At 32.8% G+C, this 13084-nt stretch overlaps 1 protein-coding gene across 2 annotated transcripts in view; it reads right to left on the reverse strand.

The window, feature by feature from the left end:
• Window positions 1-13084, reverse strand: part of LOC126969431 (uncharacterized) — an 82231-nt gene that overhangs the window by 27363 nt on the left and 41784 nt on the right. For both annotated transcript variants that reach the window (XM_050814843.1, XM_050814842.1), the window contains exons 2-3: window positions 8078-8280; window positions 3324-3462 (exon numbers count right to left, since the gene is read on the reverse strand). In XM_050814843.1, coding sequence (XP_050670800.1) covers window positions 3324-3462; window positions 8078-8254 — 316 coding nt within the window. In that variant the 5' untranslated portion in view covers window positions 8255-8280. The remainder of the gene's footprint in view (window positions 1-3323; window positions 3463-8077; window positions 8281-13084) is intronic.

Consider the following 13084-nt stretch of genomic DNA (forward strand, 5'->3'; position numbering starts at 1 on the left):
GAATTTGATGATGACTATGCAATGCCGTTTGGGATTTTCGATTGAATTCAATCTAGAGAAGACATAAGATGAATAAGATATAAGACGTTTAGTATCATTAGCTCAGTAATTTGACTAGTTAAGGAGCCCTTCAAACCGAAATATAATAAAGAATACTCATTATGCTAAGCGGCAGAAAAACTGGAAAAAAGTTTATAATTCTTTATAATTGTCATATTAATAAGTTGAGTAACATAAAATACTCAACATTTAGGTTTACCCGAACCGATACGCCTCAGGGACCTTCAAGAAAAGAGCATACTCCCTTAAAGGCCGGCAATGCATCTCTTGCCTCCAGGTTTTGCGGATGTCTATAGGCGGTTGCCTCACTACTACCTATCACGTTAGCCTCTCTCTCACTTAAAATTAGTTAAGACACAGTTTATTTATTTATTTACAAGTAGGTACAATAACAGATAAAAAGATAAAACTATCATCTAATAACAAGTACAGCATATTTTTATGATCCTGAGATCCAATTAAAATTGTACACATCATTCACCAAATACAGTAAAAAAATAAAAAAATAATAAGTGGACACAATAGTAATTACAGTATAACGAAATTTAGTTAAACATTAAATTATTTTACGTAAACTAGAAAGTTTTATAAAGAGTATTTTTAAAAATGTCTACATTTGTAAAGAATATATCAAAATCAGCACACACTTCGTTAAATTCTCTACAAATTCTCATAATCGGGTTGTTATGCGATACATTATTATTTGAGGAATTGATCGAAAATAAACATGGAATACGCACAGATCGTGTTGGAACTTTAAAGTTTATCAAACTTAATAGATGACTATCCATAAATCCATTCGCAATGTTATGTAAGACGCACATATCAGATACCCATCTCCGTTTATCAAGACTATGCAAGTTAAATTTACGTAAGCTCTCAGAGTATTCGGGAATTTTACGTCTAAAACCCCAACTCTTACAAACCGCCGCTGAATTGACTCTATTCTATCACGGTGAACATTATAAATTGGAGACCAAATCACAGAGCAATACTCCAGGATACTTCTCACTAAACCTTTGTATAATAATATCCAGGAGTTTTCCTGTTTAAATGGTCTGGCGATTCTAATAACAAAGCTTAACATCCTATTTGCCTTTGAACAAATATCATCGTAATGGCTTTTGAAGGATAAATCCGAGTCAAAGATGACGCCCAAGTCCCTTATCACATTCACACGATCTAGAACATTACCGTCGATAACATAATCATGAACAAATGGATTTTTCTTGAGAGTAAATGTAATCAGTTGACACTTTTTTATATTCAGCATCATTCGGTTACTTTTACACCACTGCCAAATAGTCTCGATGTCCCTTTGCAGCAATGAGCAGACTTCTGGACCATTTATTTTACGAAATATTTTTATATCATCGGCGTACGCCAGACACTCACATCGAATTTTGGATAATAAGTCATTTATAAATGCCAAAAAAAGCAAAGGACCTAGATTTGAGCCTTGAGGCACACCAGAGCTAGCAAGAAATGGGACTGACTCGAAGCCACTCAACGCAACTAGTTGCGTACGAATTGAATTCCCAGGTAACGTAACAATAACTTCTTACCTATATTTTGTTATGAAAAGAACTTTTGAAAAGCTTTGTCGTATCGGATAGCTACCAAAAGTGAGCAAAAAAATATTTTTTATTTATAAATGGGTTTGTTTACGTGTACAGAATATGCATAACATTACATACGCATACAATTTGCTATCATGAAGGTATTTTACATATTATTATCCTATTTATTAATTAATACATTTTACTGTTGGTTCATGTTTCATGCCAAATGTGAGCAGAAAATTGTTTTTAATGATGAATGGGTTTGTTTATTGTTTACGTGTACAGAATATGCATAATTTTTAGTTTATATTTGCTATCATGTAGCTCTTTAACATATTATTTTATCTATACATACAAATAAAATTAGAGTGTCTGTTTGTGATATTGAAGTAACCGTTTTTAATATATGTATATATACGGTACATAGGTACATACACCAAAATATTTTTTTTTACAATTTTTGTCTGTCTGTCTGTCTGTTTGGTCCGGCTAATCTCTGAAATGGCTGGACCGATTGTGACGGGACGGGACGGGAGTAACTTAGGCTACGTTTATTTTAGAAAAAACCTTTTATTTTAGAATAATAAAGTAATATTGCAATGTGTAAGAAACGGTCTAACTCTTAAAATAATTTATATAGCAAAACAACGTTTGCCGGGTCAGCTAGTTTTATAATACATTTCACTGTTGGTTTATGTTTTTCATCAAAACATCCGATTTTACATGAAACAGATCCTTATTGTTTCTCAGCCTTAATGAAAGTAAATAAGAGCCAAGCGTAGTTCAGGTAAGTTAGACACAATTCCAAAACCGCATATTCGGTTCGCGACGAAAACTTTATGTTTTTGAGTTCTTTTCGAGAGCTATATTGGAATAATGTGAGCAGATTATTCGATGATAATAGCAAACGTTGTATTTTCGATATTAAAAGCACGATACAAATGTAACTGTTGATCGTAGATGGGTGAAAATTTGAATTTGCATGTATTTTTTGATGTTGACTTAGAATCAAACAAATTTAAAAAAAAATCGTGTGGACCACCCTTAACATTTAGGGGGATGAAAAAAAGATGTTTTCCGATTTTCAGACCTACCCAATATGCACTCAATATTTCATGAGAATCGGTCAAGCCGTCTCGGAGGAGTTCAAAGTTTAACACCATGACACGAGAATTTTATATATTAGATGACAGTTTTTTAGAGAAAAGGCAAACTCTTCGTAGCGTTTCACGAAAATAAAAGTAAGAGTTACCTTTGAGAATAACTACGACCTACGTGCTATAATTTTACATTTTATGCGTTTGTAAAACGGAATATAATATAGTCTTAAAGTGTAAAACAGAGTCCATGAATAAAAATATGGCCATAATAATCATATTAAAAAAATACAAAATGCATTTTTTTTTTACCAGTATTTGTATAGTTACATAATTAAAATATTTATTTTATGTAAATACTCAGTTTTAATAAACAGGTTTCTTTTCATTCAAATTTATCAACCATTTATTTTACACAATTACTTTAAAAACATTTAACATTCAGTACGGGCCCACAACATGGAATACGCGCCGTAATTATTAAAAATAGAAATAAGAAAAATTGTTTCGAAGTTTTATAAATCTAAACCATATATCGTCTTAGTTATACTGTAGAACCTGTAATAAATTAAATTGAAAAAAATTCTGAGCTTAAAATACTTACACGGTCTGCATTTGTAGGCAACTTCAACGAACTTTCTGGCGTGGGGACACGGGTCGACGATTCCCGGCTTCGACTTTGTAGTGAACTTACATGCCGGCTTCTTTTGACACGCCTCGACCACCGTTTGCAACAGGGAATACTGTTCAAAATTCAGTGACATTAAATATTTAAATATGGCGGAGATGTGTACTCTACTTTGTATTTAGAGTACTTTCAATACTTTTTAAATTTTAAACCATTACATCCGGGTACTCTAGTAGTGGTTTTTATTTAGCATAAGTTAGCTTCTTTTTAAATTTGTTTTTATACTGAAATCATTTCTTGTTTTAACATCAATATATATATATATATATATATATATATATATATATATATAAATATACGAATGTATTATGTAACTGCATTACGAAATATATTTATATTTGTATTTATTTATTTAATACACCAACAAAGTATACACTAATACATACAAAAAATTATAGACAAAAATACAAGTTGAATGCCACTTTAATTATAGGCGCAAATAACATTCATATGTATTAAGCAAATTTATTTATTTATTTAAAACATCACAAAATCCACAGAACTTAAATTAGGTTATAGAAGTTAAATAGTTGCATTTTAATATGGTTGCCAATGGATTTTTCTTGCATTAATAAAAATAAAGGAATAATGTGGACTTGATATTACAGATATCATGACATCAAATCTTTTATTATAAAAAACAAATAAAAAAACATGCCGACGAATTGAGAACCTCCTCCTTTTTTGAAGTCGGTTAACATAGACAATTTGGACGCTTTTATGTGCAGAATTGTAGTTCTTTTAACATCTAGGTACCACAGCGGCGCCTTGGTCTGCCGTCAAGCGGTTTGAAAGGCGCTACATTGTCAAATTACTGGGCGAATTAAACTTAACTTCTTATGTCTAAAAGTGACAAATGCATTTGCGATACCGCTCAGAAAATAATCAGAGCGCAGCCTTATTGTTGAAGGCTTGGCTAAGATTTTTTGGAATGGTTTATTACACTCTTGTGAACATGATGTATCAAGGGTTGATTTTACAAGACTCCTTGGGACATCACAGAAGGGTTCAGGGCCGAATTGAGTGCTTCTAGCACCACCTCTTGTATATTTTTGAAGACTCCAAAAAGAGATTCTCCTGTAAACACGTTATGCTGAAAATTTGACAATACGTCGGGGTACATAAGTAATGTAATTATAACCAAATAATAAAATCAAAAGTTTATAACGTATTCCAAAGCATTTCAATCCCTCCTATTCCTGTCTCAGACTTCCAGTTTCGTACTCCAGTTTATCTTCATGATCTGTGTGTGTCATCCAGAGTGCGGTTCTAAAGGAAGTTTCTCCGAAGTTAAACCAAACATTGGAACATCCTTTCTTCCAGTTAAATATAACATGGAAATTTTCAGTATAAACATGTAAAATGTGGTCGGTAAAGCCAGAAAACTTAAAAAAATTTAACTCTTAGAGTAAATCATAGTTAAAATTTGTATAATAATATCTTTTTGAGATTGTTATAAATGAGTGATATACTTAATTTTATTTGACATAATATTTGTTTCATAAAAATTCTATGAAATTTTAGTTGGCTTCAGGTTTTTTAAGTAAAATAATAAACGATTATCTCATGGTACTACAATATATTATTATATTAAAAAAGGGAAAGCTTTCTCGATAACATCTTAGTAAATATAAAATTCCTGTATGAATTTTATTTACAACTCTTTGCTATCAAAACACACTGATTGGCTTACAAGCCATACAAAATAATGATTAATGCTAAGAGTTATGTCATTTCATTACCTAAAGACATATTAGTAACTCTTATTTATCAATATCAAACATGTTTAAGAAAACCACTTATTTCGTGTACTTTTAAAGAATGGATCTCCATAACAGTAATTTTTATTATTTTCATCTCCTTGTCTTTTCGGTTTCACCAGCATATTACGAAGTCAGTTTAACATTTTTTGGATGAGGTCACCGATCTATTAAACTTTGTTATGTTAACAAAGGTTTAAGTATTAAATTACCATTTTGATGTAGTTTGGATAAAAAAGAAAAAATTAAAAAAATGTCCAACAATGAATTGTATAACTCTCAATTGTCTTTTATTTGGCTTTAAAAGTAAAGGATAGGGAAGGAAATTAAAGTAAGTCATGAATACGAATTCCATATATAAAGCTATCATGTTGAACCAGCTCAGAAATGAAGGGACTCTGAGATTATTTGTGACTTGTCATGTAAAGGGGGTCGCAATGGCTTGCGATGTTGGAGCTTCGGGTATTCAATGATAACTTTGATTGCTATTGTAAGCTCCTTTATTGTACTATGGAAGTGCTTATATAATAATTGGAGAGATGAGTGTGTGCATATGTGTATAAAGGTATCACACACACTACAAAACTTCCGCAACATCACCCTAAAGCGAAGTTTACTCATAAAAAAAGTGATTATAGTTGTTTGTTGATAACTTCATAGTCTTATTAACTACAGCTTCCTCAGATCTGGTCAAGAAATGAGAGCATTGGAATTAAATTCGAACAATTATTAACTACAGCTTCCTCAGATCTGGTCAAGAAATGAGAACATACATGTCTATTGGAATTAAATTCGAACAATGATTAACTACAGCTTCCTCAGATCAGGTCAAGAAACGAGAGCATGCATGTCTATTGGAATGAACTTGGAACAATGATTAACTACAGCTTCCTCAGATTTGGTCAAGAAATGAGAGCATGCATGTCTATTGGAATGAACTTGGAACAATGATTAACTACAGCTTCCTCAGATCTGGTCAAGATATGAGAGCATGCATGTCTAATGGAATTAACTTGGAACAATAATAATTAACTACAGCTTCCTCGGATCTGGTCTAGAAATGAGAGCATGCATGTCTATTGGAATGAACTTGGGACAATGATTGACTATAGCTTTCTCAGATCTAGTAAAGAAATGAGAGCATGCATGTCTATTGGAATTAACTTCGAACAATGATTAACTACAGCTTCCTCAGAAATGGTCAAGAAATGAGAGCATGCATGTCTATTGGAATGAACTTGGAACAATGATTAACTACAGCTTCCTCAGATCTGGCCAAGAAATGAGATCTATGGGAAAGAACTTCGAAGAATGATGACGAAAGTCACAGTGAGACAGCATAGACTCGTCAATCCATCTTTACCATTATTGCTTTATGATAACACAAGCTATTCCACGGCTTGATATTCTCTAGTCTTCCCTTTTTTTCTTCAATAAAAATAAGGGACGAGACGTGCAGGATGTTCACAGTTGATGGTAATTGATACGCCCTGCCCATTACAATGCAGTGCCGCTCTGGATTCTTGAGAAACCCAAAAATTCTGAGCGGCACTAAAATTGCGCTCGTCACCTTGAGACGTAAGATGTTAAGTCTCATTTTCCCAGTAATTTCTCTAGCTGTAGCGCCCTTCAGACCAAAACACAGTACTGTTTACACATTACTGCTTCACGGTAGAAATAGGCGCCGTTGTGGTATCCATAATCTAGCCGGCATCCGGTGCAAAGGAGCCTCCCTATTCGAGGACGCAGATCATGAAGAGTCACATACCAACCGACTACCCTTTCATCCGTAATTTAAGCATTTTTGTATACGGTAAATAACAATTAAGAAGTGATACAAATTGCCTTCACAGAGTTTGTCGAGTCAAGATAACCAGAGTTCTATCACGAAAGCATAACAAAACTTCCCGTGATAAGGCAGAAATGTATATGTAGCGCGGAAATTTTTGCTTGCGAAATGCTTCAAATTAAGATGTATTGTTATTTTTATTTGAATTTTTCAGTAAAGAATGCCAATTTCAAACTTATACCCCTCTTATTTCAAACAGCTTGGAAATATAATGATTTGTCAAAATATATAATTATGAATTTGTCGCATACAAAGGTACGGGAAAATTTTTGTACACAGTATTGCTGATCAAATCTAAAGGTACACAGGGCTAAATATATTAACATGAGCTGATACTGAAATTATGAACCGTTTTATCTACACGTTGCTACGCTGCTACGAATAGTACCTCTGCTACGTTGCTACGTTGCTACGAGTACTTGATGATATTAGCTAACGACTTTCGATCGCAAAGCAGAAGCTTTAGCTCTGAACTCCGGAACTTTGGTGTCATCAACTTAAATGGATAGAGGGTAACGAGAGATTGCACTGAAAATTTCAGATTCAAAAACCTATAACGTCAGCAAACTTTTCAAGCATTACTATTACAATTCGGAAAATCGTATTTTGTAATATTATCACTTAAGTTAATTATTGTATATAATACTGTTATAAATATTATAATATAATTGATTTTCTATTTGATTTTACATAAATTTATTGCTGGAAGAAATATTTAATCGCCACGGCAATATCAGACTGATAAGCTTTGTAAATATCTCGGGCACTCTCTTATAAACTCTGGAGCTAGACTGCCAGACTGTCAGTCTCGTGCCAGAGTTTGGCGATTCAACATGTCCTGAGGATGCCTTGTGTAGGACGGAACATGTATTGAATTGTTTAAAGACAAATATTGGCGGAATTAACACTAACGAAAACTCAAAACACTTGGATAATTATGGATTTCCACAAAGTTACGCCTACTTCAATAAATTTTCCTATGCTTTATAAAATTTTGTTTTTATCGTTAAATCAAATAGGTTAGAATACGTTGGTTTCAAGAAATAACATAAAAGTCATACCTGCATAGAATTAGGCCATAAGCATCTCTCACTGTTCTCTAGTTCTTGAGCTGGTTCTGCAACACAACCGTGTCCACCTGGAGCGGCTTTTCCATACTGAGCTACTTGGATACTTATTGATGTTCCTCTCGGACAAGAGAGGGAGACCATTTCATCATCACAGGCAGCTCTTTGCATTGTCTTTAACGTGCCCGCTAATAACGCTGTGAACAAATAGAACTTGTATTTAGAACTATATTACCATAAATCTTTATTACTGAACACCCAAAAATTTGTGGTTCGAATGAAGTAGATAAAACCATAATAATTCTTAAGTCTAATAAATATTTCAAACATGGGAATATATTTTTGATACTTATTATCTATTTTATGTCTTTTCAATTAGACGCAAATTGTTCCTTTATGGTCAACTTTAGCAGTCTCAGAAAAGTATGAATCAATATTATTTTATTTTAGTTTTTTTATTTTTTAGAAAAGTGAAGTGGTTACCACTTGGATTAATGTAAAATTGAGTAAAAAAGCTAAACATCAGGTTCAGCGGCGTGTCCAATCCAGCAGTAGAGTAGTACTGGCTAATTCTAACTTTACCCAGTCATAATTATTCTTAATAATTTGTTTAGGTTTCACTTCCCTGGAGGTCAGGCGTACTTGCTACCATCTAAAAATTATGTGTCAAATTTTTATCTTCTCTCACAAAAAAAATAAACTTTACGTAGTCTCGCTTTATCGCATTGTTGCCCGAGCCATAGCACCTATACCGCGTTCATTGTCATCTTTCAACGCGCTCTTGGACAAGAATGCTCAATGAAATACTAGAGGTACGTGGAGAGCATTGAATTTGTTTAATTAATTCAATTATTCTGTAATATTCCTTTATTGTTTGTAATTTTTTTGTGTTTCTTCTAATTAGTGTAAGTGGCACTGCCATGCTAATTGGAAAATAAATAAATAATTAAAAAAAAAAAAAACATTCCTTCCACCAGAATACAAGGACATAAAAATTAAGAAAGCAATTAATCGAAACACAATTACTTATGCAAACAACGGCTTCGTACATCATGTGAAATAGAATATAATATATTTATTTGACTGTATCTTATGACAAGTATGGAAAACTAGAACGTATTTTCTTGTTGTATAATATATGCAGATTGACAAATAAAACGGAAAAACCTTCATCCACAAACATGGAAATATGTGTATTAGAAGCATCGTCTTTTGGGTTTATGTGTCGATTTCCGCGTCGGGAGCCACAATGTTTATATAAAGACATTTCTTTATACAGCCTATCATCATTGATACAGCGTAAATGATACATAAACCCTCTAAATTCTTAAACACAAAAACTTTAATATTACATCCGATCAACCATGAATAATACCCATTCGAAGATTCAACGCAAGCGTTTGATCGAAGCGAACGTTTGAAACCAATAGGCATGGCACAGTATGAAATTAAATGATTTATGTTTCACACCTGCCGAGTTTAGAAATGAAATTTCGAAATTGCAACGTTTCTGTACGGTATTATGTCATTGCATATCTTCAATTTTCAACCACATCTGTGCTTTGATACGGATATTGAGTTTGCCAGTGAGTCTTAAAATGAGCTACGACTAAAAACTATTTTTAGTATTCTGTAACCAATAGGAATACTTTTATTCAGATTTCGCTAAAATTCCCCCTGAGTATTTCCAGGTCTGTAGCTCAAAAACAACAATAGTTAGAAACATTATATTTCTTAGATTTACAAGAGCGACATCTCAAGTCAATTTCCTTATACGCAAATAAATATTGGGGTTGACCAGATCCTGTAGAATGTAGATGAAGCTACAACCTGAGAGTTGAACAAAGGATACAAGATTTTATGACGATACGTCACTCGAACGGTTAGCTCAGTTGAAAAAGCACCCGCACGGAATGCGAGAGGTCGTGGGTTCGAGCCCCGCATCGTTCATAAAATTTTGTTTTAAAATTTTAGATGTGTATTAATTCTACAATGGCCTTAGTGCGATCATTTTGCCACATATGTAAATATAATACGAAACTTAAGTCTTCAACTTAAAAGTCCTTAAAAAGTTCACAATGTTAGAATATCTTTCACGATGTTATGGAATTTGATTACATCCTAAACCTATTATTTCACTTCACATATTACTGTACAACATGTTATTGATTTTTAAGGAACAAGTATCTCCAATAAGCATTAATTCAAGCGACTTAGTATCTCTTTCCGATTTTCCGATGTCCTCATTGGTATTGTTCCACACCATTCACTTTGACACACCATCTGCGTCAAACGAAATGTTCCTTCTTGTTAGACTCCTAATGAACGTATTGTCGTTTGCTTTACATATATATATTGATTTATAAATATATACATACAGGGTGTCCCAAAGTTATGGGACATGAAGGGAAAGTACCTTCAATATCGAAGATAGGCTATTTTACTGAAAGAAGACGTTATGTTATTTTTAAAAGTTAGTACTTCTGCATTCAAAGATTTTCTAAAAATTACTTGCCTCGTCTGGAAATCTTGAATGAGTTCATTCATTCATTATTTTAATGAGTCCGCTGCCTGTTGATTTTCTTATCATTTTATGGTGAATACTCGATATGATATGGCACAATTCTGTTTGTAACTCGCCCACGTTCTCGTATCGTTTTTTGTATAGCATATCTTTCACGTATCCCCAAAAGAAGAAACCTAATGGTGTAAGGTCTGGGGATCTGGCCGGCCATCTAATCGGTCAATTCGTACCAATCCAAGTAGGAAAACATTTTACGTTGTTCCTTTCTTTTAAAATACTATGTTACTTAAGAAGAGTTATTAGTTTTTGGTCATTCTTTCGATTGGCATTATAAAAGTAGGATTGTTTTTTTTTTACATTTTAGTCAAATAATTTTTAGAAAATCTTTAAATGCAGAAGTACTAACTTTTAAAAATAACATAAAGTCTTCTTTATCAATATATATATATATATATATATATTGATTTAATGTTATTTAAGAATACATTACATTAAAAAAGATTTTTAGATTAATTGTCTGGTTTATAAATACACTTATTTGTAAACACATTCCCCCCTTGAATATTGTTTTTTTTTATGAAAATAAGGGACGAGACGAGCAGGACATTCAGCTGATGGTCAGTGGTCAAATATATTATCTGAAGTGCTATCTATTATAATGCTATGTAGGCGCAGGTCCACATATAGGTAATCACTCTTATTAGGTCTCGTGCACTTTCATATCAGGTCGCAATATTTGACCCTGTATAACATAAGTTCTGCTCAAAATGGTCGGAAATCTACGAATTGCTTCAATTTGCATCTTCTGAATCTTTAGTACAAGTTTTAATTTGTTAGGATTCGTTTAAAAAAGCTTTCGTGAGACATAATTTACATTTATTTATTTAAATCGGCTTTACTACCGAATCATCAGTGGTGTTACCGACTAGTTTCAGACCATTCGAAGGTTCTGAGTTCGCGTCCCGTCTCACACTACAGATTTGCGCTCACTCTTACTCACTCACTTATCTTCCTTTAACATGCGTCGCACAGCACTCATGTTATCTTCAGTAGTCGCTGTTAAAGGACGTCCCTCACGCGGACACTCATCATTGAGATTGCTACGTCCACGCTAAAACTCGTTAAACCAAATTTAAAATTTAGTTAAAGTCTTAATAAATCATTGACTGAAAATTTTCCCGCGTTAGGGTTCTTTTTCACGTGTAACAAGAGTTTTAGATTTGCCGCCAATTCACAAAAACAAATGACAAATGAATGCAATATACTACATTAGGTTACCAAAGAGTTCTAAAATTGAAATTCAGAAATGTTTTGATTGGCAATGTTTCTAACTGGCCAGTTCTAAATATTTTCAGTGTTACCCACATACATGAATAGAATCCAGAGGTAATAATAAATTAATAGGAAATTTTTCAGTATCGTTATTAGTAAATACGTATAATAATTATTATATTACATTATAAATAACTATCAAAACTAACACACCTTGGAGGAATTAATGTTGTAAGACAAGAAATTTGTACGCAGATTTACACAAAATAACTTAGTTTTCTAAGCTTTGGTCGGTAACTTCGCTGTTCTTAAGTTATTCTCTTCACAGTCACAACTGCAAACTTAATAATGTTATATTCCGAGTAGTATTATAATAAATTATATAACATACACATTAAAAAAAGACGATATGGTAAAACAATATGTTATGTTTTTAAAGTGACGTGATGTTTAGAGGTGAATTCTGGGATTAATACACAAATAAAATTTGAAAAACAAAATTTTATGAACGATGCGGGATTCGAACCCACGACCTCCGGCGTTCCGTGCCGGTGCTCTAACCAACTGAGCTAATCATTCGAGAACCGCCTCGTTATAAATTTCTGTTTGCTTTGTTCAATTCTCCTTATTTATAATACCGAGCCCAATATTAAAAAAATTAAGAAGAAAATATAATGATTCGGTAAGTAAACTATTAGCATTTCTTATGGCAATCTAATTTTTACGTGAAAAGTCAAGAAAAAATGTTGAAAGCCAAGCTGTAGACCAATCATTTGGAATTGATTACTGAAACGTCTTTCTCTGTCTAGACACTACAGCAAGTATGAATAAATAATGGGGTCATACGAATCAAGAATGAAAAAAGCCAAGAATTTAGTTTCTATATTTTATATCGTTGATGACGATCGATATACATATAATATGGAATTTAATATGAATGGAATTAATATGAATGGAATTAATATGAATGGGCAAATAATACAAATTTCTTTTTGATATACTAAATATTTTTGAAGCTATTAAATTTTCATTGTCATTTATATCTACTAATTTATAACTACGTCCTGCTGGCCTACCATGAACTCTTATTGTGATTCAATTGACATGCAAAAATTAACTACTTTGCTATTTCGTACCACGATGTGATTATAGCTATCTAATTAAGGTTGACGTCAAATCAAGTCGGAAAGTGAATCGCAAACTGT

This window comes from Leptidea sinapis, chromosome 18 (assembly GCF_905404315.1).
Source record: "Leptidea sinapis chromosome 18, ilLepSina1.1, whole genome shotgun sequence".
Classification (NCBI taxonomy): domain Eukaryota; kingdom Metazoa; phylum Arthropoda; class Insecta; order Lepidoptera; family Pieridae; genus Leptidea; species Leptidea sinapis.